The sequence below is a fragment of the Miniopterus schreibersii genome (assembly GCF_964146895.1).
Source record: "Miniopterus schreibersii genome assembly, chromosome: 15".
Lineage (NCBI taxonomy): Eukaryota > Metazoa > Chordata > Mammalia > Chiroptera > Miniopteridae > Miniopterus > Miniopterus schreibersii.
This window is the reverse complement of record NC_138115.1, coordinates 30,585,486-30,610,698: the sequence shown is the minus strand read 5'-3', so window position 1 is coordinate 30,610,698 and position 25,213 is coordinate 30,585,486. Positions and strand designations below refer to the sequence as shown.

The following is a 25,213-nucleotide window of genomic DNA, read 5'->3' as shown; positions in this document are numbered from 1 at the left end:
GCAGTGGGTTCCATCTCAGCCTTCTCTGCCTCTCTCTCTCATATGGGTTGTATGTTTGTTTGAACCAGTTGTAAATCACTGAAACAAGCAAACACACACATGCCCTTGCACTCATGCTCGCACACACACACATACTGCCACATCACCAGATTCACATTACTTACTGATTTCTGTTGTTGACATTGTCTACAAAGAAATAAACATCTGCAATTTTATAAGCTGCAAATAACTCCGATGCATGGAGTTACTTAAGTATTCTTTTACTCTCACATTTTTCAGAAAACATTGTGCTTCTAGTATGAGTCAGTGAGCTGAATTCTGGGGCTCTCAATGTTCAGGAACCTCCCAGCCCCAGGGAGTCCCCTAAATGCAGCAGAAACTGAAACCACAGTTACTTACTGTTGAATGCCTGGCACTGTGTGGGGCCTTTCTGCCTCTCAGTCTTATATTCCCACCCCTGACAGCACCCTAAGTTAGGGTTACCATCCCTGTTGTCCATCTGAGGAAAACAAAGCTGAACTAGTTTGCCTGAGATCCCCCAACTCACCCAGATTGCACCTACATCCCACTGACCCCAGGCCGTGCCTTCCAGCCACACCCGTGACTGAGAACTCTGTGGGGAGCCGGGCCCCAATATGGATGGGAACAGAGTGCCCTGGGAACACTGGACAGGGAGCCCAGTTTCTGTCCAGAAGAGGTGAGGGATCCTGACCTTGTCAAGATGAAGTGACAGTTCAAGTTGGGTTCCTAGCAGGAAAGGGCTATGGGCAGAAGTGTTCGATGAGGATGGATATACGTATCCGTGCCCAGCACCTTCTCTGGCTTCCATGTGCAAAGGACAGGGTAGTCTAGCCCGGTGGTGATGATAAATCAGCTCTGATTTTCATGCAGACACTTCCCTGGTCAAGAAGGTTGTCACTGTTTAGATCACAGGGGTGACATTTACCCTGACCCCTCAGTTAGAATCTGAACAGGCTAAAAAACCATGCGTTCAGGTTGTTAGACTCCCTGACCATTTCACCTCCAAACTCCACTCTTTGCGAATATTAAAAAACGTGAGACTCAGGTAGGAATATAGATAGATGCAGCCATAGTCATGGAATTTTTTCCCTGTCTCTTTCTCTAAGACGATCCAAGTGGGTCTGTGGGTGCATGATCTCACACAGGGTGCTGGGGAAGTTGCCTGCAAACCTCCCTTCAGCTAGGTCCCCTTCCAGGACCTACCCCAAAGGATGGCCCTTACACTGCCCCTGCTGTCTCGCCTCTGTGGAACAATTGTTTGTTAACTTTGGAATCATTTAAGCTTACAGAAAAGTTGCAAAGGTGAAACAGAGAGTTTCTCTGCATCCTGCACCCAGTGTCCTCTGTCCCTAACATCTCACATTGCTATGGCACATTTGTCACAATTAAGGAACCAAAATGGATACATTATTTTAACTGAAATCCATTCTTCATTCAGATCTCCTTCATTTTCCCCTAATGCCCTTTTTCTGTTCCAGGATCCCATCCAGGATACCTCATATTGAGTTGTCCTGTCTCCTTAGGTCCCTTTTGGTTGTGACAATTTCTCAGACTTCCCTTGTTTTGATGACCTTGACAACTGTGAGGAGTATTGGTGAGGTACTTTCTAGAATTGCCCTTCATTGGGTATTTTAAGTGTTTTCCTTCTGATTAGACTGGGGCTGTAGGTTTGAGGAAGGGAAACTGCAGAGGTTTCTTATCAAGGGTACCTCACCATCACTTCATCACTGTTGATGTTGACCTTGACCACCTGGCTGAGGGGGTGTTTGTTGGGTTTTGTGCTGTAGAGCATGGAGCATTTTTTATGAGCCTTTCCTTTTAGTTTGGGAGAGGACAGGGCTGTCTGGACTGGTGCATTTGTGTTCTTTCTCGTGATGTCAGCAAGATGTTCCCTGAATATTAAGGATCCTGTTATTTTATAAGAAACCGAGTTGACCTTTTCATGCATCTCCTTCTGACTTTCATTTTTATTTGTTTGGGGAGAGTTTTCGAGAGAACACCTTCAGTGTGTGGATTTGTGCCCCTGTCATAGTTGATTTTCTCCCCCTGTAAGTTGGCAGCTCTTTGAAAGAAATGGTCACGTCTTCAATATGCAGGCTCCACATACTCTCTATATATACTGTGAAATACACATATTAAAGTCATGTCTTCAACATTGGACTCCATATGCTGTCCTCCAACCTCCCCCCAGGCCACAAAGTGCAGGGAGCTTCGTGGCACTTCTAGGATGCATTTGTTCCTTTCTTCCTTTGTAGCTGTGGACCAGAGAAATCATGATGCTGTAGAAAGAGCCCAGAACTGACATGTTTCCCTTTCCTTGAGTCTGGGCAGGAAAAGAGGGCAGTAAGGGAATACAAATCAAAATCAGCCTGTTGAGCTCCAGCCCTAAAAAACTGATGCTGAAATCCAGACTGATGCTAAATACCTTCTCCATAGATGATATTCCAGCCACTGTTGCTGCCTAACACACCACCTCAAAACTTCTTGGCCTAAAGCAATATTAATCATTCATCCTGCTCATACGTCTGTAGTTTGGGCAGGAATCCCTGTCTCTGCTCCACTGAGACTCACTAGGGGAGCTTGACCGAGGCTGGAAGGACCATTTTCAGGGTGGCTCCATCCATGGCCAGCTGGCTGTCATCTGGAAGTCCAGCTGGGGCTGAAGGCCAGGGGCCTCAGTTCCTTCCCACATGGTCCTCTTTGTGGACTACTCAGGCTTCTCACAGCGTGGCGCTGGCTTCCAAGAGCAAGCAACCAAGAATGAGAACCAGGAAGAAGCCGTATCACTTTTATGGCCTCAGAAGTCACATAGCATCTCCTCAGCCATCGTCACCAATGCACCCAGGTTCAAGGGGAGGGAGCATAGACCTGCCTCTCACTGGGAGTTCTGTTTTTAATTGTGACCATCACAGCTATTGCTATTGTTATGTCTGCCTGTGTTGTAAAGCACTCCCCTGCTCATGTAGGATATTCCTTTGGATCAGAAATCTCTGAGTCCCTAGGGTCTCAAGCAGCCAGGGTAAAAGTGACCTGCATTTTAAATTCTCATACTGCTACATGGTGGCTGTTTTGACCTTAGACAAATTACTTAACCCTGTGTTACAATGTGTATGATGGGAAGTCTTGGGTGGCAAATTTGTCATTTTTGCCTTGTTTCCTGCTCCCAGGAGAGGACCTGTGCTCTGTGTGTGTGTGTGTGCATGTTTTTGTTAGGGAGCTGTGATCTGTCTGCCGCAGAACTGCAGCACAAGGTAAATTCACGCTGGTCTGAGGCCATGGTGTGTCTGAGGCACACAGGCCCCATCTCACATGGATTTCTTGCTTGCAGTGCTTTGAGATTGTACTCTAGGAAATGCAGTCATAGACCCCATCAGTTCAACTGTTGAATCAATGATCTCCAGATGTTTCTGGAACCCACCAGGTGATGGCCACAGGTAGCTCTAACCAACAAGCAGAACCTGTCCTTTAGCCTGTGATCAGAGCCATGGCCCCAGCAGGACTTGATGGAAGGGAATGTTTGGGATGTGGCTGCTTCGTGAGAGGGCAGCAGCCAAGATCTGTATCCAGAACTCGTTTTCATAAAGAAGCCAGGGTCACAGGCATGAGTGCCTCTTATGAGCAGTTGCCAACTCACCCTCAGGTCAATGAGGTGTATTTATTCCTGAGTAAGAGAAACTGTGCTCTGAGGAATGAATTTGTGTTTGGTCTTTAAAATGAAAGGGAACATTGAAGTCGAGGGGATGGAGCCCAATGGAATACTGGGGCACGGTGATGGAAAGACAACGCTATAAGTTCGGGGCATCGTTGAGACTCGGGGACAGTGAGTTGGCCTGGGTCCCTCCCAGCCCTAACCCTGCATAGTTGGCGTGGCCCAGGGCAAGTCATTCCACTTTGTAGGGCTTCAGCCTTCTCATCCATAAAATGAAAGAGTTAGACACCAGAGAGTCCTAATCAAAAGTCCATTCCAATTAAAAGACGGTCATCTTGAAATTAGAAAATCCCGTTTCCTAGCAAGATTGTACGTTACTGCCCATGTAGGAAGCAGACTCCCTGATGGTCAAACTCTGTATGCTATGGATTCTCTTTTCTTGTGTTGTTGAAACGTGAGATGCAGAAGCTAAATTTCCAAGCGTTCTGGTTACCTATGGCTGCCAAACAAATCACCCCAAAACAGTGGCTTAAAGGAGTAACCACCATTCTTTTGTTCGTAAATGTCAGGGCTGACTGGGCTCAGCTGGGCAGCTCTCACTGGGGGGTCTCCTGTGCAGTTGCTGTCCAGCAGTGGCTGGGGCAGGGTCCTCTCCTCGGCTGCTTCACTCAGATTCCTGGGGCCTGGCAGGGCCTGGAGCAGCTGGGCTCCTCGGGCCCTCCTCTCCCTCTTCCTGTGGCCTCTCCACATAGGGGCCTTGAGGGACCTGCACTTCTATGTGTGGCTGAGGCCCCCAAGAGGAACCTTCAGAAGCTGTGTGACCTGGTCTGCTCTGGCTTCGGATGTCATGTGGTGTCACTTCCGCCTTATTCTGTTCATCGGAGGAGGCCACAAGGCCACAACAGCCCATCTGGGTTCATTGGGAGGGGAAGCCAACTCCTCTTCCTGGTGAGAGAACTTGCAAGTCCGGTGGATCTGGGAGGGCCAAGCTGCCTCGCTTAGTGATGGGGGATGGCTTGAAAGACTTCTCAGGCTCCTTGGATTGCGTCGGAGGGGTGAGAGGAATGGAGAAAATAACTGGCAGTAGAAGCCTCGTTTAATGGGGAGGAGGGCTCTACTTAGAAGAGGAACATATTTTAAATTACAAGGGAAATGAGCTAGAACTCTGTTTATATGTGTAAGGGGAAAGGTATCCGTGTCGTAAATATATCTCGTGTGTGTGGGTGCGTAAGCAATTTTAAGAGAAAAACCATACTGTTAATTAATTGAGCATTGGTGTGCATGAGGTACCAGGCTTGGGGAAGAGGAGAGAAGTAAAGCAGTACTTTCCAGCCTTTTATTGTACCACCCGAGTTCCCCCCAGCTACTCGCAAAATAAATTGACGGGATTGTTCGAAGAGCACCCAATGTGTCCTGTAAACCCCTGAAATAGAGATAGAAGAAAACAGGTAAGAGGGAAGAAAAGTCAACAGATAAATAATAGAAAATCCGTTCCCAGAAGATTGTGGGTCATTGCACTTGATTGTACAGAGCAGCCTGCGGGGTGGGCATTGAGAGAAAGTGGCTGAGTGTATAGACCCTAGAGCCAGGTGGCCAGGTTCAGATCACAGCTCACCATTCTCCTGCAGTGTGAGAGCAGGCAGGTTCCTGTGCCTGTCTGTGCTTTTCCCCAGCTGCAACAGGGAGCTAATAGCAGTACCTGCCTCGTCAGGTTGTTGTGAGGACTGTGTCAGGACAGGCTTGGCCCTGCGAGCAGCACGTGGTGTGTAGGAAGCACTCAGTACATACCAGCCATTTCTCTCTCCACCACTTCCCTCCTTACCTTATGCCAGATGCAAACATCCTGCCCAGTATGGACTGTGGGCAACCGACCAAATAAGCAGAAGGAGCGGGGCCTTTTCTCCCCCTGGGCCCCGGGATCGTTTATGCATTGGAATTCTAGGTAGGAGGAGGCCTCCGTGGACATCTGGGCTCCCATCAATCAGTGGGTTCCCACCCCACGCACACACTTGTCCATATCCCGACATGCTTTAAAAATCGGTTCCACATTTAAAGCACGTCAAACTAGATTTTAGTTTTATTCTCTCCTATATATTTGGAATTAGAACCTCAGAGGCCATTATGCAAATCAATGTAAATGACATGCAAAGAGGCCCATAGACCGAGATGGTCGGGAGCAGAGTGAGCAGGCAGTACAAAGGGCCTTGGGCCAAAATTTGCATCTGTCAAGGGGTTGAAGGCCTTGCACAGCTACTGTGACAGTAGGCTGCCCTTTGCACTCTGTTGTGCCCAGGAGGAGAAGTCAAAGTAAACCCGGGCCTGATTTCCCTACTGAAGGTGACAGTGGAGGTTGAAGGTGTTTGGACAGTGCAGCATTGTAGCCATTTTTATGATGCAAATGAAAAGTTGCTTTAAAATAATAGCTAAGATCCGGGCAGTGTCCCCAACCAGCTGTGTGTTCCTGGGCAAGTCACTTCACTCCTCCCCTTATCCTTTCTGTGAGTGAGGAGATGGAATTAAGATACCTCCAGGGCCCTTGCACTGTGACAGCTACATGTCTTCCCCCAGGTGAAAACTCTTTGCAGCCAGGTTGGCAGTATCCATTCATTGTTCCAAAGGTTTACTCTAAAGTCCAAAGAAGAAATGGTGACGAGGTCATTTAACTGTCCTCCTAGAGAGAAAACTAACTTTAGGGTATGCAAAGGAAACAGATTTCCTAACATTGTAAGTCTGACAGCAAGAAGGGTTCCAGTCAGATACTTCCCAGCTGGAAGGGTTCTAGCCCCTGGGATGCTCCTGGCAGGAAAGTCAGGGGAATTTCTTTCCCTGAGTTTATAAAGACCAGGATGGGTTAACCCCTCTGCCTCTAGAATGCTGCAAAGTCCTGGAGGCCAGGTGGCTCCTGTCCCACCCAGGCCTGTCACTGGGGTCAGCTGGGGGCTCTCTGAAAGCTTTGCCCTGCCCTTTCTGCTGCCACAAGACCGCTGTGTCCTTGGCCTCCGGCCTCTAGTTGTATCCAACACATCTGGTGCTCTGCCCAGGAATTCTCTGGGCCCTTAATCTTAACTCCAGCTGTTGTGGCAGCCACCAACTGAGTGCAGGTGGAACCAGACGGCCCCTCCCTGACTCAGCCCCATGGGTGGTGCAGGCTAGAGGGAGTGCAGTGGAATGAGCCTTCAGGGAGCAGCCTTTGGCAGTAGGGATGGGAGCTGCAGGGTGCGTGCTCTTCTTACATGGACAATTGGAGGTGCATCTACTCAGCTCCTCAGAGGTCCCCGGCGAATTTGAGTTGCCCACTCTAACCAGCTCATAACTTGCCCTCGGATTGACTTTCCTGTTTCACTCACCTCAGACCAGACCTCCACAGCCGTCCCCTCAGATCACTTCCCAAAATAGACTACCTGCACGCAAGCCCCTGCCTCCACCTCTCTTTTTTGTGGGGTCTCTAATGTAAGACACTTACTCGGGCTGCCATAACAATGTACCATAGACTAGGGGCTTAAACAGCAGCAATTAGCTTTCTCACAGTTCTGGAAGCTGGAAGTCCAAGGTCAAGATGCTGACGGTATTGGTTTCTAATAACACCTCTCTCCCTGACCTTCCGAGGCTGCCCTCTCGCCGCGTCCTCTCGTGGCCTTTTCTCTGCATGGGCATTCGAGTATCCCTGATGTCTCTGTGCCCTCATCTCCTCTTGTTGCCACGACACCAGTCAGCCCACAACCACGGCTTCCTTTTACCTTAATCACCTCTCTAAAGGCTCCACTTCCAAACAGCCACTCTCTGAGGCGCGGGGCGCTAGGGCTTCAATATAGGAATGTGGGGGTACACAGTTCAGTTCATAACCACACTTATCGTGAACCAAGGCACTCAGGAGCCAAGCAGAGGCTTTTAAGGGAATGAATGTCCTCAAAACATCAGAGGTCTCCATACCAGTTCTTAGGTCGTCCCTGTGCTTTAAGCTGCAAGGAGAGGCTGACCAAGCCGGAGCTGGCTGGAGCATAGCTGTACGTTGTTTCTTGGTCCCCTTCCTCCTCCTCCCATGTCATTGGTGATGTTTAACTGGGAGAATTATGCATTTGGGATACAGCCTTGTTTCATGTACTTCTGATACTGCAGGACTTCAAACATGTCACCTAATCTCCCTGAGCCTCAGTTCTCTGCCCCAGTGAGCGGCTGAGGATTGAGTCACGTGTGAGAGGCTGGGCAAGAGCAGGGCACAGTAAGCAGCTCTCAGGACTGGCTTGCATAAGCAGAGCGCACTGTCGATGTACAAGCTGGGTCGTGAATGGACGTTTAGAAAAAATAGGTGGTTCAGGACAAATTGCTGGTCCTAGAGATCATGGGTGCCACAGTTTTTGTTGGATCCGCAGTCCCTCAGCCTCCCCCAGCCCCAAATTGAGTAGTACAGGGTAGGGGGACACTGTCAACTCCAAGACCCAACCCCATACCTGGAGGTGGCCCCAGGCTTGATCCTGGGCCTCATGTCAAAGGCCTGCCAGGAGATGCTCTCCCCTCTCTGCTTCCTGGGAGCTCACAGAGCCCCTGCCTTCCCCAGTCAGCAGCTTTGCTGATTGTCCCAAGCTCCCAGGAATCACCACCTGGGCCCAGCTTCGGCCATCAGCCCTGCTGGAATGTGGTAGGGGAGAGATGCTCCAAGAGAGTGACCAGATAGAGACAGTTTCTGCTCCACCATTGCCAGGCAGCCAGCAGGGCTGAGGTAAGGGCATGAGAGGGACCAAGCAGGGCTCATATAAGCAAGCAGGAGTTCACAGGTCAGAACAAGCCTCAGAGGCCACTCCTCGGCAGGACGGACCGGATCTTTCCAGGCCTCATGTTGTTCGGGGGTGGCCAGTCTTCCAGTCTGTCATCTGAATAGATCCGTGTCTCACATTTATGTGAGGTATTATTTTTAAAGATAGGCACATGCTGTTGTGATTAATAAAATCCACACATATTTAGAATTTTTTTAAATTTATGGTTTTCTTTTTGCACATTTTCTCAATGAACTAAAAGCATATGCACTGACCATCAGGCAAAATCCATTTCTTTCTTTTAATGCTCAAAAGCTCCTTCTCAAAAAGTCTGGGCATCACCAGAGATTTCCCACAGAGTTCAGCCAAGTGAGTGCCGTGGGAAAGCAGGTAGCACCAACGACACCGTAAAGCCAGCTGGCCTTCCTGGGACATCTCTCCCAGTCCCTTGTGCTGGTACTGTGCAGGCATCTGGCCTGGTCACCTTCCTCTGGACCCCTGTCCCCTCTACCTGTCACTCTCTAATGGCACCCTGACATCCGTGCTGTGTTGTAGGTTTGTTCTGGATTTGTGCAAGCTCACTCAAGAACAGAGACTGCCCTGTTCGCTTCTGTCCTCCAGGGTCCAAGAGAAGGCAGACCCTCCCTGTTTGTTTGTTGAGTGGGCCTGACTGGACAGAGGTCTGGCACTTGTGTCTGGTGCGTGAAGGGCAGATTGAGGAAAGACATGGGAGCCGGTTGGCTCCGCCCATCTAAGCCTTCCTCATCCCACTCAGAGTGGCTCCCACAGAGCTGGCCTTTACCGCTCCTGGCTGCAGAGGGCCAGCAGGCACTCAGTGTTCTGAGGAGCTGCCTCGGGCAGAGGGCTGGTGGCATTGAGGAGGCATTTGGGAAAGGATGGGCCTGGCCAGTTTCTTTGGCTCTGTTCCCTGGGGCTGGGTTCTCTTCCCAGCAGTGCTGGGTGGCACCTCCCTAACAGACCCACCCAAATCCACATGATCTGGGTCTGATGAGGCTCAGGGCATCATTGTGGTCTCAAGGATGCTCCAGTGTTTCCCTTGAGTTCTAGCGCATTGCAGGTTCCCAGGTTAGGGAGGCCCAGGCACTGAGCTGCTCCTGGATTTCACCTCTTCTCTCTGTCTCCCTCTCAAGGCTTCCTCCTGACCTTGGCACTGACTGAAGCTCTGGTGTTTGCTGCCCAGGAACCGTCTCCCGGGGAATCTCTTCAGGTCCTACCTTCAGGCACCATGGTGACAGCACTGCTCAGCTCTACCAGACACTCATCCCTGGCAGCCATCCCCACCTCCGTGGTGACACTGAGCCCCCACCCTGATGGGTCCTTCTCACAGGCTGAAGCCACCACGGCAACAACGACACCCCATCCAGATGGACATCCTCCCCCAAACACCATCTCTACCATTATGGAGACAGCGACCACCCGCCATGCTGATGGCCCCCAGACCACCGAGCCCCTTTCTGCTGCCATGGCAACCACCTCCTCGCACTCAGAGGGCCACCTCCTGGGGGAGGCTGGGCCCACCGTCCTGCTGACAAAGCCAGCTGCAACCACCAGCCGCCCCAGCACAGCGCCCCCCCGGGCAAACACGCGCAGGCCCCCCAGACCTCCTGGCTCTGCCCGAAAGGGGGCTGGCGGGTCACGCCCTGTCCTCCCTGCACTCGGCGGCCACGGGGGAAGGAAGGAAGGCCAGCGGGGCAGAAACCAGAGCTCCACACACCTGGGGCAGAAGCAGCACCTGGCAAAAACCTTTCCGTTCTTCAGAGGCAACTCCACAGGGTCTGCGGAGCCTGAGCCCTCCACCCTCACCCCCAGGAACCCACCCTGGGATTACTCCTCCTCACCACAGATCCAGACAGTGGCCCCAGCCACGGTGCCCAGCAGGACCACGTGGGCACCAAGCACTACCCCCTTGGTGCACGCAGAAGACAAGTCAGGCCTTAACAGAGCAGACCCAGGGGGTGGTCCTACCTTCACCAGCCCAGGAGCGCAGCCCGATGCCACAGCAGCCTCAGGTGCCCCTGCCAGTCCACAAACTGCCCCAGTGCCTTCTCAGCACCCCCGTGGTGACCCACATGGCAGCTCCAGCCACAGTGACTCCTGGCTCACTGTCACCCCTGGAACCAGCAGACCTCCATCTGCCAACTCGGGGGTCTTCGTGGCCGCCACGGGGCCCACCCAGGCTGCCTTCGATGCCAGTGTCTCAGCCCCTTCCGAGGGGCTTCCTCAGGGAACATCCTCAATGACATCCTCAGCCCACCCACCCGGGGTCTCAGAAAGCACTGTCTCCCCAGCCGAGAAGGAAGCTGTGGCTGCCCCCACCGTGATCAACACAGTACCCAGTCCTCTCTCCACAGTGGTGTCCACGGCCACAGGCAACTTCCTCAACCGCCTGGTCCCTGCAGGGACCTGGAAGCCTGGGACAGCAGGGAACATCTCCCATGTGGCCGAAGGGGACAAACCCCAGCACAGAGCCACCATCTGCCTGAGCAAGATGGACATTGCCTGGGTAATCCTGGCCATCAGCGTACCCATCTCCTCCTGCTGTAAGTGCCGTGCCCTCTCCCCACTCCTCCCTCCCTTCCTTCCTCTCCCTCCACCAAATCAACTTGCCTGGCCCCAGAATCCCTTTGCCCCAGGGTTGGATAGTCCCCACCAAGTGGGCTGCAAAGCTTTTCAGAATCCCAGGAAACAAGGAGGCAGGACAAGAATCACGGATTGTCCCTGCCCCTGGTCCTCAGCTCTGCCAGGCCACCACTCAGGTGCCCACTGGTCATAAAGGCACAGCTGGGGAGAGCCCTGCAGGGAGTCCAGTTTAACCTTGCATTTTGCAAGAAGAAACACCAAGCTGAAGAGGCGGCGTGGCTCACGCAGGACCCCAGAGTTAGTGAGAGGCAGGCTGGGATGAGAGCCCAAAGTGCTCGTCTCTCAGCCCAGTGCTCTTTTCAGGACACCACCCTGCCCTCGAGGGTAGCGTGTTCCTGCCTGTAGTGACAGGGCAGCAAGACGCCTGGGTGAAAGTGGGCACTTGCACATTTACAGCAGAGCCCTCACCTCCCTCTCCTGCATCACTCTCATCTTCCTTCCTGTCTTTCCTCTGCTCCCTCATCTCTTTCCCCCCTCTCTCTCTCCCTACGCCCCCAAGAAAGAAGAGGCGATGGGCTTTGATCTTGCAGGAAGTTCTATTAGTCCTGGCAAAAACATAGTGCTTGCAGCTAAACTGAGGCTGCAGAGTTACCTGTGAATTGAGCCCTTCCCTCCCTCAGTGTTATGTGTTCACAGATGGTGTGAGCTGGATACGTGTGGGCTCATTATAGTCGTCTGCTTCCCCTGATGTTGGTGGAGGAAGACTCTCCCCAGGTGACCCGCACCTCCTTGCTGTTGCCTGCACTCCTTTAATGAGGAGTTGGGAGGCTTCCTCCCTGATGTCTCCATAAAGAACTTGATGTCATCGCTCTGGACCTTAGGGCTCCCTTTATGTCTTCCCCAGGTACCTGAGTCTGGATTCTTAGAGTTTCTGTGATAACCTCCCAAGAATCCTCCCTGATCTCAGCCCCACCCCCAAACAGTTAGCATCCAGCCTCCCTCTGAACCCTCCAGGTGAGAAACGCCCTGTGCTCCCCACTCCTTGGACAGCCCATTCTCCCTCAGGTTGCTACTCAGCTCTCTTGGGAGCCTGTCATTTGCCTCCTTGTCATTTTGATGCTATGGTCCTAAGCCATGCCCTCTGAAACTACACAAAACCAGCCAGCCAGCCACCCCTGAAACATTTGAAATAGCGCTCTCAGGGTCAGTCTTCTCTTCCCAGCTACCTGTCCCTGTCCCTGTATGTCTCTTCACGGGGCTGCATGACCCTGCCCTGCCCCCACCACCTTCCCCTCTAGCTGCCTCCAGTTTATCCTGCTCCCCCAGGAGGGAGAGGACAGCATCCAACTTGCTCAGCCACCAGAGGGGATTGGATGGGGTCCTCTCTTCAGGCAGCACACACCAGCATCAGCATTGTTGGGTGTGTTGACTGTCACGTCCCACCATGGTTCACCCAGATCTCCAGAGGAGAGAAGCCCCAGAACCTTCCCACAGAGGAGGCTGTAAGCCAGGTCATTGATATCAGGGCAGGGGGTGTGCCTCTAACATGAACACGATTTCCGCTTGGCATCAAATCCCAACAAGATCCTTTTCATCTAGATTCTGGATTCTTTCCAGGAGCCTCCGCTCCCAGCTCTCTGTCTCCTTCCAGCTGATAAGCAAAGACAACTTTTCCATGTCAAGGGTGGGCAGCCTGCTCCTGCTCAGGGACCCAGTTCAAAGAAAAGGAAAATGTTTGCAGGTTGCATATTTTACTGTTTCATGAGGCAGCCTTATTGTCTCTCATGGAGACATACATGTATTCTTAAAACTGTGATTGCCCACTTCTAAAACAGAAGACTGATAGTGAGGAAATATTGCACTATTAGCCAATAAAGAATTAATAGTGGTCAAGCAGAGAAGTAACCACAGTAGAGACAGCTTTCTAACTTTCCATTCTAGAGGCTCTAGTTTACAAAGTGAATTCCCATTTTTAATCATTCCAGCCTTAAAACAGACTGGCCAGAGGAAAAAAATAAAAACAGAAACAAGGAACACATCTTACAGGTGGGGAGTAAGTCACCAGATGAAGTGACTGCCCAAGGCCCCAATCACACACAAGTGCACCCAAATCTGGGGGTAGAGTCTGTTTGTCTGATCGAACACTATTTCCTGAGTGCCCATTATGTGCCAGGCACTGTGCCAGGCACTAGGGAGTCAGAGATGTGTGATGCGGCTCCCCCAGAGCCCTCTCCCCGCCTGGCTTCCTCTTTGCCTGGGCCAGACAGCAGAGAGTTGATCTAGCCTTTGCCCCTACAGTGCACACCTGGGTTTTGCAATTCTAAAAAGACTTCTCCAGCCCTTTTGCTATGTATGAGTGTGAGATCAAATCAGATCTTACTGCAAAGCAAGAAAACCCATGAGCCGCCTGAGCTGTGCATAGTAACATCAGCCTAGATAGAAGCAAGGACGCAGCCTGGAACCGCACCTCAAGATGCTTCTGGCACTGACAGCCTTCAGGTGCTGGGGACAGGACATATACTTCGTCAAGGATGGTACAAACCGTTTTTCAGAGTGGACTGTTGTAGCCCCTGGGAACCTCACACCCCACTTCCTTTGGCGTCTGTCCTGCATTTCCATTCACCTGAGCTCGCTCACCAAGGCTCTGCCTCAGCTCTGGCAGCCTCCGTGTACAGCTCCCTGTCCTCAGCCATGGCCCTCACTTCACCTGTGAAGACCCAGAGGAGAGGAACATTAAGATAGGATACTTGTCAGACTGCAGAACACGGTGCTCTTTCAGAGCTCAAATGAGGGAGTATCCAGACTGTTTTCATAGCTCTACCCCACTCTAGTCATCAGGTGAGCAGACCTCTTCCAGATCTAAAGGGACCCCCCCACCCCCATCTCAGACCTTCCCAGCAGCAGCATTTATCCTAAAGCTCACTCTACAGCCTTCAATGAAGAGCTACCTCCTTTGCCATTTTCCCAGGCAGTTCGGGCAATCTTGGTGGTAGCAAAGTACATGCACAGATTTTCTCACATCTGGCTTTTCAGATGGGCCCTGGCCCTGCTTTTCTTCATCTTCCAGAAACCAGACTTCAGATGGCCTGGGCAGGTGGGTGACTCCCCTGCTCTGGCAGAGGCAAGGGGCAATCATAGCAAACCTCAGGCCTGCCCAGTGGGGATGCCATCGGTTCCCCTGCCTGTCCAGATCTGAGCCCTGCCCAATGGCTGAAGAATGTGGGCGCCAGGACTACGGAATGCTTTGTCTCCTGAGCCAGGCCAGAGACAGCCACGCAGGGTTTCAGATGGCTGAGAAGCAGAACTGATTGGATCCAGGCCACATGGGGCTAGGGCAGGGGAGCACTGTGGCTCCTGAGCTGGTCTCTGCTGCCACCCTCAGGACACAAGAGCCACCACCTCCTGCGGGAGTGCCTGAGCCTGGCACTGAATGGATCCTCGCTCACCGCTGTCAGCCCCTGGGTTCTCACCAGGAGGTCAGCTGTGTATCTCCAGCAGGCTCCCTGGCCTGTCCTGCACATGCCTTGAGAATGCCTTCACCCAGCCTCCCTGGGAAGATATGGGGGCCATGGAAGGTGAGAGCAGGAGCAAGGCCAGCTGCATGCTTTCATCACAGCCCAAGCAGAGCCTGGCCAAGGGAGAAGCGGAGAAGCAGAAGCGGAGCCACACCTCCCCACCCCCGTGTGAGGGCCCAAGTGCACCTTGCCCAGAGCGTCTGCTCCCTCCCACACGTGTGGTGAACGTCACTGGAGTGTCCACGCAGAATTCAAAGAGACCTATCTGTGTGCGCAACGCGGCTCTTGGCTGCATTAGTTGTTCTGTGACTGGCAGTCAAGTCTGAATGTATGTGTATAACTTTTACTCACAGGCCCCAAATGACTAATTGTGTAAGAAAACCTGGGTCAGAGTTACTCTTTCCCATGAAAACACTAGAAGAGATTGGGCTGAGAAGGAAGTGTGAACTGTTCGGCTTGTCTCCCTGGGGCTTCTGAGCCAGTTGAAGGAGGGGGGAAGCAGCCTTAGAACAAGGCAGGGTGTCCAGGTGTGTCACCTCAGCTGGCCAGTGCCATGCCTAGGCTCACAGCTCTGCTCTGCGCCTCCCAACCAGCACCCCCTGGTGGGGACTTCCTCAGGCTTCTTCAGGCCTATTCCCACTGGCCAGGATGGGGAGTCAGACAGTCCCCAGACCTGGTTGCATCAGGTCCTTGGCCTCATGTCCAGCCTGGCCTCCTTCCATACCCTGAGGCCCCTGGACCTCGTCCCTCAGCCTCCAGGGAGGGAAACAGTTGCCCACAGCCTGGCTCGCACCTTGGTTTGGCACTCTTGACCCCTCCTTCCCTTGGGGGTCTCAGATTTCTCATGTACAAAAAGAAGGGGCCACTCTGAAGTATGTCAGTGCTCCCTGTTCTCTCTAACATTTCCTAACCATAGACCTGCGTGGATCACTAGAGAGGAAGCCTTGTGTGACAGGAAGACTTGGCTTGAGAACCAAACACACCTGGATGTCATCCCCGCTTCCCACTCACAGCCTGAGAGACTTGAACAAGTTACTTAACCACTGATCCAATGTCTTCTCGCCTGTGAGAAGAGTGCTAGTGTTCACTGTTAGTCTGGGGCCTTCAGGAGGCAGACACCAAGACAGGATTGGGCCTCGAGAGGTTTATTGGGGAAACACCTGTGATAGGTAAAGGAAGGCACAGAAGCGGTGGTGGGTCCAGAGGGCAGCAGCTGGGAGGTCCCTGAGCTGTGCTGCCTGAAGCAGGAGATCTGAGCAAAGCATTTTCATGGCTGCAGCACCCACTCCAGAGACCTGCTGTGAAAATCAGAGATAATGCCTATAAGGCCCTGTCACAGTGTCTGCCATGGAGAAGGTGCACAATCCGTGGTGGTGGTTGTGTAGCAGTTACAATTCATCTTCTTGTTAGGATTTGCTGTGCGTCTCCAACAGGCCCTGGAGAGGCACTCTTAGCAGGTGTTTGGAAAGGTTGAACCCTCAAGGGACCTATAGGATTTCATTTCTATTTCCTGTCATACAGTGAGTCTATCCTTGGAATCATACCTCTCCCAGAAATGTCAACACAGGACCCAGGGCTCTCCGTTAAAATCAGTGACCCTTCTCCTTCCTGCTACACATCTGACAAGTTATGGATGACCCCCATGGACATTCCTAGGAAGCCCGAAGAACTTGCTTAATTCTCGCTCCAGTTTTAAGACTTGGGGGAATAGAGATTTCCTGCCTCCTCTAGAGTCTTGACCACTGTTGCCTTTGGAGAAACAGAGAAGTTGAAGCTTTTAACTAAACTGGAAAGGAGGTGGCTAACACCTTGTGTTTGCAGAGAGCTGTGTATTTACAAAGTGCCTCATATGCCTAAGGTACGTTCCCTCCAGTGTCCAGTACAAATATGGGATGGCAGAGACCTGGGTTCAAGTTCCAGTGATTAGCGGGTGAGCAGGGTCAGTTTTGTTAACATCCATGAGCTTCAGGTGCCTCCTCTGGAAATGGGAAGAGTAGCAGTACCTTCCTGGACAGTCACTTGTGGGTAAAAGTAGACGGTGAAGCACCTCAGTCGGCACTGAGAATATATTAGACTCCATAAGTCTGAATTGTACTTTTCCTTCTTGGATACAAGGTCAGGTTGCTGAAATAATGAAAGTTCTAAACCACAGGTGGAGCCTTGGCCTTGAGCCACCCAACAGTCATGCAGCCCAGTTTTCCTTTCTAGGTCCCTGCTGTGGAGGAGGCTGGGAGAACACGGAGACTTTGGTTAACTCAGCACCTTCTGTGTGTCAGGCAGAGCGCTAGGCATTTTGCATTCGAGGGCTCTTTAAGTTTTCCTACAAACCTGTGAAGTCCATAGTAATCACCTTCATGAATCGACTTACCTAGTCAGTGCTTCCTGTTGAACCCAAGTCTTTGGACTCCAAGCTCATGCTCTTTCTATAGCCAGGCCGGCTTCTAGTATGTCAATGAAATGACAATTGAGAGGCACTGAGAAGTTCTGAGAGAGAACATGTGAAGGAGAAATCTAGAACCAGAACTCCCTGTTCCAGCCCCCAGGCCATCCCACAACAGTGCCACCCTTCCCTCGGATCCTGGTCCCACAGACCAAGAATTAGGAGCCAGGGCAGAGTGGGCTTAGAGGGAGCACAGGACTGGTGGCAGAAGGGATCAGGGGACCTTGATCCTGCAGCCTGTGCTGGCCCAGGTTCAGTGTGGCTCCATTGCAGCCTCAGCCCCCTCTGTGGCTGTGGCCGGTGTGACCCCCCAGGCTCTTTAGCATCCCGGTTCCGGAGCAGGTGGAAAGTAGTACCAGTGAAGAGCAAAGACACCAGAAACACTCAGAAATTTTTTTTTTTTAACTTTTTAAGGGGACCCAGAAGAATGGTGAGCAAATGAGAAGTCTTTTTGACCAAAGCATATGGATGAAACGGAGCCTTGCCAGATCTCTTCACCTTGTCTGGAGGTCTTGGGTTGAGATGCCAGCTGGGAAGAGAGCTGCAGAATTCCCCCATCCGGGAGAATTCCGCCCACAGAGGCCTGGGTGTGGGCTCTGAGGTCTCAGCCTGTGTGGGCGGCAGCCTTCGCAGCTACCCCACACCCTGGCACCCACAGGCCTGGTACTGGCCACTTAGTCTGCTGTGGACAGAGGTGGCCCTCTGCTGCCCTCTGGTGGCCATTGCCATCATGGTGCCAGCCTCTGGCCAGCTCAGCTTGGGGCTCCCTCTCTCCAGCACAGGTGGTTGGCACCTCCAGGATGTTGGGTACAGCCCTTCCTACCCCTGGTCTAGAGTTTCAGCCACCTTATAGGAGACACCCAGTCTTCATCTACTGGCTTCTCCCAAAAGAGATCCTGTCACCCTTGTCATTGCATCAGCTGTCCCACTGTGTGAGCCTGGACAGGCCATCCCAGCTCGCCAACAGCAGAAGTCTTTCTTGTTTCCCCAAGTTACTCTGTCCACCTGGTTCATCAGCAACATCCAAATGTACTCCTTTCTCCCTGGGACCCCATGAGTCTCAGAGATCAAACAAACAGGTTACACATCTGTGTAGAGCCCCCATCGGGCTCATCTGTGCTGCCTCAGTCTTCAGCATGTTTTGTGAGGCAGAATCATGGACAGTGAACAGCACAGACTTTGGAGACCAGATGTCAGGGTTTGTTCTTGGACAAATCACTTCACCTCTCTGAGTCTCAGTTTTCCTGTCCCACCAAATGAGCGTGGCCTTTCCCTGGAGCAGACTCAAGGAGTAGCACTGCTGTATCCACAGATAACTAAAATCACATCCAAGCCTCTTGCCCCACGCCCTATGGACACAGACTCTAAACACCACTCTGGCCTCATCTACCAGGAGTGAGTCCGTACTCACTCCACTCCAGCCAGGCCACTCTTTTCTCACATCAAACGTGTCCCCACTCCAGGCCCTTTGCACATGCTATTTTCTCTACGTGGAGCACACTGCACGTGGCTAGCTCCTCCCCCATTCTATTTTTAGCTCTAAGGTCCCCTCTTCAGGGAAGCCTTTCTCATGACTAAAGCACTCTCTCCCCCAATCTACCTCCGTTGTCTCTCTCCCTTCACCCTGTTTTCTTTTCTCTGAACAGTTGTCACTATCTGAATTTACCTTATAAATTCATCTTGTTTATTATGCATATATTGTCTGATCCTCTCTGCACTCCATACACACCCTAGAAGGGAAGCTTATGAAAGCAGGGCACCCTTGTCTTTTTTTCCACCCCAGCACCTCAAACAAGGCACTCAGCACATACAGGTATTTGTTGAACAAATGAATTAATGAATGGGGTAAGTGGCTGAACATATGGCCATCACAGCTGCTCCTGGAGACACATCTGTCACTTGGGAATGCTGGCTCCGTACGTGTCACCTCCCTCCCCTCTCTAATCTGGACCCTCTCCACAGCTGTCCTGCTGACAGTGTGCTGCCTGAGGAGGAAGAAGAAGGCTGCCAACCCCGAGAACAACCTGAGCTACTGGAACAACGCCATCACCATGGACTATTTCAACAAGCACGCGGTGGAGTTGCCCAGGGAGATCCAGTCCCTGGAAACCTCTGAGGTAAGGAGCTCCAAGCCTAGGGGTGCCCCCTGGACATGCTGGCCCTGCTACCGGGAAAGTCACAGGCTCCAAAGAGAGCTGTGGAGCATCTGCTCACACCTAGGTGCCTTGCTCCTCAAAGCGTGGTCCACGGGCCAGCAGCAGCACCCCACAGGCTGCAGGCCCTGCCTGGCTCTACTGAAGCAGGATCTGCGTCCTCACAAGACTCCCCGGGTGCTCTGTACACACGTTAAAGTTTTGGAATCACTGTTTCTGGGACTTCGGGTTTCTAGGAACAAGTCAACAAATATCCATTGAGGACCCATTTCGTGGCAGGCACTCACCGGGGACTGAAGGGGAGAGCTTGCTCTCAGGGAACCTAGATTTCAATGTGGTTGAGGTATGAACCCCAAGTACCACTGAAAAACAGAACAAACTAGGGGAGATACAAGAAGAGTTACAGAGAGCTGTGGACACCGCGAGGAAAGTCTTCACAGTGGAGGTGCCAGGAAGGATAGATGGATTTCAGGAGATATTCCAGCAAAGGAAGTAGCCTGAGTAAGGGGGGGGGGGGGGGGGGGGTGCTGAAGGAAGCATTTGCCCCAAACTGACCTGGCTGGTGAGAGAGCTGGGCTTGGACCCAGGCCTCTGACTTTACAGTCTGCGCTCCTTCCTCTCTCACAGGGACGGTGGGCGGAGGCCAGGGTGCAGCAGGAATGGTAGGTGGGTGAGGCCCTGCCTTGAATGGGGCTGAATGGACTTTAGTCTTGGGCAGCAGAGGGTCCTTGGAAGTTCTGAGTTTTGTGTGACCTGGTTTTAGGACTGTTACGCTAATGGCTGGTGAAGGCCCTCTATTCATGGTCAGTGAATGGACAGGAAGGGTAGGAAGGGCGGTTTAATGGATGGACGAATGGAAAGTAGATCAACTCGGATGCCGTGGAGATGGCCCAGGAGGGTGGCAGCCGTCAGAGTGAAGGCGGTGGGCCCTGAGAGAGTGGTTCTGGGGATGCACTGCCCTCTTCCCCTGCAGTTGCTGGGGTGACTTTTATACACATAAATGTGGTCACATCAAGCCCCTGCGCACCACCTGCTGTGCTATCACACAGATTCAGATCCGTTCACCTCTGCTCTTCTAGTGCTACAAGAAATGGGGCAAAGATTCCGGCCAGGCTTTGGGAGGACTCGGGAGGGGAAGAATTAGCCCCTAGAGGCTCTGGCACGCGGGCTAGTGTGCGGTGCGTCGGGGAGGGAAGGCAGCAGGCCCCCAGAGGCCTGTGAGGCGGGAGAAGAGGCGGCCGAGTGCGCCGGGTGCCTGCTGAGGCAGTGAGCCGCGTGGGCGTCGGGCAGAGCGCGCCCTTGGGCTTTGGCAAGGAGAGCGGCACATCTCTGGAAACCTGACGGGCTGATTCAGGAAGCAGGAGAGCTTTTCTAGAAGCGGCTGTAAAAGTGTGAAAGAGCAGAGAGGGCTCTGCAGCTCGGCTCTGGCAGTGAGAACGAAAAATGTTTACCAAGCGCCCCCACGTGCAAGTAGTTGTCCCTGTGGGTCGCGCTCTTTAAGGGCCACCTCGTGCGTCCTCCCACTCACACTGCCTCCTCCCTCTGTCTCCCCAGGACCAGCTCTCAGAGCCCCGCTCCCCAGCCAATGGCGACTACAGAGACACTGGGATGGTCCTTGTGAACCCCTTCTGCCAAGAAACACTGTTTGTGGGAAACGATCAGGTATCGGAGATCTAACCGCAGCCGCCCTCGCTTTGCCATTCCCTACCTTTTGTCTCTAAATTATAAATATACAAATATATATTATAAATATAATCTTTGTGTAACCCTGACTTCATGAGAAACATTTTCAGCTTTTTTTCCTGAGAATTGTCAACATCTTTTTTATAAGTGTGGTTAAAAAACCTTTACAGAACGACCCGTGGCTTTATAAAATAAAGGTATTTCTAAGCAAAGCAGTTGCATTGATTGCTTCTCTTACTAACTGTCCTCGAGCACGTGGGGTTCCCAGCAGCCCCAGGCAGGTGAGGGAATGTCATGTGCATGGCCCTTGAGTGATTTCTAAAGCTCAGGTTCCTCTTGATACCATGTGACCGCTGCCTCCTCCTCCTGTGCGGAGGAGAGGAGTGCCCCGGAGCCTCACATGGGCACACTGACTGTCGGGCATAACTCCATCGGAGCAGCCGGGCAGGAGCAGCAGCCCGTCAGATAATCCATGAAGTTCATCAGCAGCCTAAGGCCACGTCCCCCTAACATCACTCAGCAGGGACCTTCCGCTGTGCTAATCACAGGACCACCTTTCCCTGGCAAACAAAGGCTCCCCCGACACATGCCTGCGTCCCCTGCAGCACCCACATCTGCAGTCATACTGTGCCTTTCTCCAGAGAGGGCGTCGATGCGGATCTGCCCAGGCTGGACAACACTGGCCCTTCAAGGACCGCACGTTCATGGGGGTTCAGCTTCGCTTTCCCAAAAGGCCATCGGATCGTACCCCTGAGGAGCATGTCTATGAAGAAGCCTTGACATGTGGACCTGTAACTTTCTAAATTATCCTGCAATCTTACAGAAACGAGGTGGCCAACACAATCGCTTGGGAGAAGACTCATCCCACGCCACCCCCCTCCATTGTAGAGCTGCTTGGGGATCAGCACATGGACCTGCCACCTGGCTCTCCTTTCATGTCCCCCTGCACTGCTCCCGCCATCGGTGGGCGGCCTCCCCCACCCACGCTGCGTCCAGCTCGGTTGACAGGCGTCAGACCCTCAGAGGCACGAGGGGCTTGCGGAGACGGCTGCTTCTCCATTTCTCCCCTATAGATAGTGGCTGGGACAGAAGACAACTGCTCCGACACTTCCTTTCTCTAAAAGAAAAATAGTTTGATAGTATATATTTTGAATATAGATGTTCTTATAGTCAGATTGGGAATTGAACTTGAATGTTGATCCATATGTTTGTGTTGTTGCTGTGGTCTTTTTATCATGACTTTTTTCTTTCTTCCTACGTTTTCCTTTCAAAAAAAGATGGCCTTCAAAAATGTGTGTTCTCAATGTTGTACGAACGTACTTAACATGAGTTTGGTGGTTGTCTCTCTTTAAAGACTTCAACCCACAAAGAAGCAGGTTAAATGTTGCTCTGAGATTCATTCTCTAGTGAGCTGCTGTCTGGCATTTTATCTTTATGATATTTCTGTTAGCTGTTACATTAATCTGTCAATGTGTGTGTGTATATATATAGACAGAAATCTGTTTGTAAAGTAAAATTTATATATATAATATATGTAATCAAAGGTGCATATGTTATATATACATATGTGAATGTATGACTTATTTTTCTGTATCAACAGAATTCAGCTACCATGTATATATAAATAAACTTATTTTATTAGCCAGAGGATTACGTTGCTGATACATTTTGCATTCTTTTCATTTTAAAATAACTTTTAAGCCTTCCTTTGTTACCAGTACCACCTAACATCCATCTGTATCTTTAATCTACTTTAACTGTAAATTGGGTTTTATGAGAATGGCGAGCTAATAGGCTTAGCAATTTATTATTTGATAAGACAAAGCCTTTACAACATGTTGTGATTTCTTCAAGAGAGAATCATCCCTCTCAGGTCTTTGGAGACACTGGTGTCACTGAGGGTACATCCCCTCCTCCACCTGCCCCTCCCCAGGACTCGGGCTTCATCTTAAACATCTCAGGGTCCAAGAAAGCTGGAGTTAACCTGGCCGTGCGTGTTACCATTTATATGGTACAGATATAGAGGGTAATGGTACCTAGGCAACCTCTGCCAAGAACTCAGTCGGTGGCTAGAACCCTTCATTCAGCCTTGAACGATACATCCTGGAATTCGCAGGAATGCAGCTCCTCCGCAGCCCGGTCAGCATCGCCTGGGTTCGGACGTTGTCATAACACAGTCTCACGGGCACCGGGGCCCTCCCGGGTGCACCAGGTGGCGTTCGCAGCAGGGATACCATGTCTAAGGAACGAGGGGTACCACCAGCCTATCCTGGATCAAGTTGGCTTTTTAATCTGTTAATCATATGACCAACATTGACACTTATAAAGTACCTTCCGTGTCATCTCAAAAGGTTAACTTAGAAGAAAAGAAAAGAGTGGTGGGTCCTAATCGGCCAGGAAGAGCACGTAGAATATTCCAGTAGGCAACCAGGGTCTTTGACTCCTCCGGGGTGACCTTGGGTAGATACCCTGCTCTCCGTGGTGGGAGGCAGAGGGGGCCTAGATAGGTCACTGGGTTCGGAGTCAGAAGAGGCCTTCCCATCCCAGCTCTGCTGCTTTCTGGACAGGGGGCCCTCTCTCTCTGTTTTATTAATTTTGGGGCAGATGGGAAAGCAGATGTGTAGGGAACAGCTAGAGAGTAATAGGTGCCCAGCATGTGAGGGCCTGAATTTGCCCAGGGCCCCTTGTCGAATGCATTAGAAAGTTAGAGCCCGGGGCAGTGCATGGAAAGTAAGGCACAGAGAGGTGAAGTCACGTGGCCAAAGCCACACAGCTGATGAATGGCAGTTTTCTCAGGAAAAAAGATGCTTGGGAGGGACCTGAAGCTGCTGCCCGGACTGGGGGAGTAAAGGAAGCAACAGGCTTGGTTTGTTTTTCTTCAGACCCTGGGGCTGCCTCCCACCATGGCTGCTTCACATGTTTCAATCCTCTGTTACCTGTCCGAACACGACACATTCACACAGTCACACACACAGCACACGTAAGGTGTTCTGCCCTGGGAACACCTGAGTCCTGGCTCAGCCACTCACTCCACTTGCGACCTGAGCCTCAGTTTACTCATCTGTGAAAGGGGCTGCTTGATGCCTGCCTTGCCCTCTCTTAGGTAGTGAAATATACAAACCCAGGTGAGCCACCTCCACAGCCTGCAGGGTTCCAGCCTCCACCAACAGCAGCAGAAAAACCTGGGAGGTCGGGCGCATGACCCTGCAGAGAATGTGCGAGAGCCTCTCTGCACGCGGCCCTGGACGAGGCCAATTCTCTTTCAGCTCAGTGAATGATGGAAATTCATGGAAAACAGCAGACAAAGCAGCCCTGGGGACAGGGGAGCTTCCAGAGAGGCTCGTGACAGGGCCGTAGGGACACCGGGGCTGGAAAGCAAAAGCCGCTGGACTCTGCAAACCCACTAGGCACAGTGCAGGCAGCAGGGGTGATGAGCTCAAGGCGGGTGGTGGTGGATGTGCCCACAGGCGCCAGCAGTCCCCTCCAGAGGCACAGGGCATCCCTCAGGGGAACGCAGTCATCGCCCTCCCTGGATAGCCCCCCAGCCTCCAGGACCAGTGCCACTGGTGGCCTCATCCAAGCTCCCAGGGTCTATGTAGGGATGACCCCCAGTGGGTACACAGGAGGCCTGGGTGCCCGCGTGAGCCGTCGAGCCTTGGGCATCAGCAGTGTCTTTCTGCAGGGCCTACGGAGCTCAGGCTTGGCCACAGCACCTGCTCCGGGCCTGGAGCGGGACCTTGATGCAGTTGAAGACCTGGGGGCCTGCCTGGTGGAATACATGGCCAAGGTGCATGCCCTGGAGCAAGTCTGCCAGGATCTGGAGGCACAACTGCGAATGCACCTGGAGAGCAAGGCTGGGCGCTCAGAGAGCTGGGGCACCCTCAGGGCCGCCTGGACCAGCAGCTGCCAGCAGGTGAGTGCCCGGGCTGTGCCCAAGGGCTTTGCGAAGGGTCGGGAGGCGATGCTGACGGCTGCCTGCTGCACCATCTCTGGGAGGTCGGGGCAGAGGAGTGAGTGGTCTGAGGCCAGAGAAACTGACCATAACCCCTTCTACTTTCATACTTAAAATACTAATGACAGTAATAACAGCGATAACGACTACCATCAACAGAAGCATACTAGGGGCCGGGCCCTCGAGGGTCCCCTCCAAGCACTGCCATTTCTAAGGTTCACAGCAGTGCTGCACAGCGGCTGATTCACTGATCGCATTGTTCAGATGAGAAAACAGGCACAAAGGGAATTATTTGGCCACGATCATGTAGCGAGTAGGGGGCTGGAACTGAGATTTGAACCTGATTTTTTCTGGCTCCAAAGTTTGCATTTGTCCCATTACCTCGGGGTGCCCCTGTAACCTTTGTGTTAAGAGGATTTTCACAGCCATCATCAAGTGGAACAACATC

General features: G+C 52.1%; 2 protein-coding genes across 5 annotated transcripts in view; both read left to right on the top strand.

Moving 5' to 3' along the window:
- Positions 1-22,438, top strand: part of TMEM108 (transmembrane protein 108) — a 209,366-nt gene extending 186,928 nt beyond the window's left edge. For 3 of the 4 annotated variants that reach the window (XM_081159484.1, XM_081159483.1, XM_081159485.1), the window contains 4 exons: positions 9,573-10,982; positions 18,940-19,094; positions 20,685-20,792; positions 21,637-22,438. In XM_081159484.1, the coding sequence (XP_081015610.1) occupies positions 9,573-10,982; positions 18,940-19,094; positions 20,685-20,792; positions 21,637-21,945 (1,982 nt within the window). In that variant the 3' untranslated portion in view covers positions 21,946-22,438. Of the gene's footprint in view, positions 1-9,572; positions 10,983-18,939; positions 19,095-20,684 lie in introns of all 4 variants that reach the window. The other variant, XM_081159486.1, reaches the window with a different exon arrangement.
- A 1,805-nt stretch (positions 22,439-24,243) lies between these two features.
- BFSP2 (beaded filament structural protein 2) overlaps positions 24,244-25,213 on the top strand; it is a gene marked incomplete at both ends in the record, with an annotated part of 43,368 nt that continues 42,398 nt past the window's right edge. Inside the window, one exon of the mRNA XM_081159959.1 lies at positions 24,244-24,726. Within this exon, the coding sequence (XP_081016085.1) occupies positions 24,244-24,726 (483 nt within the window). The remainder of the gene's footprint in view (positions 24,727-25,213) is intronic.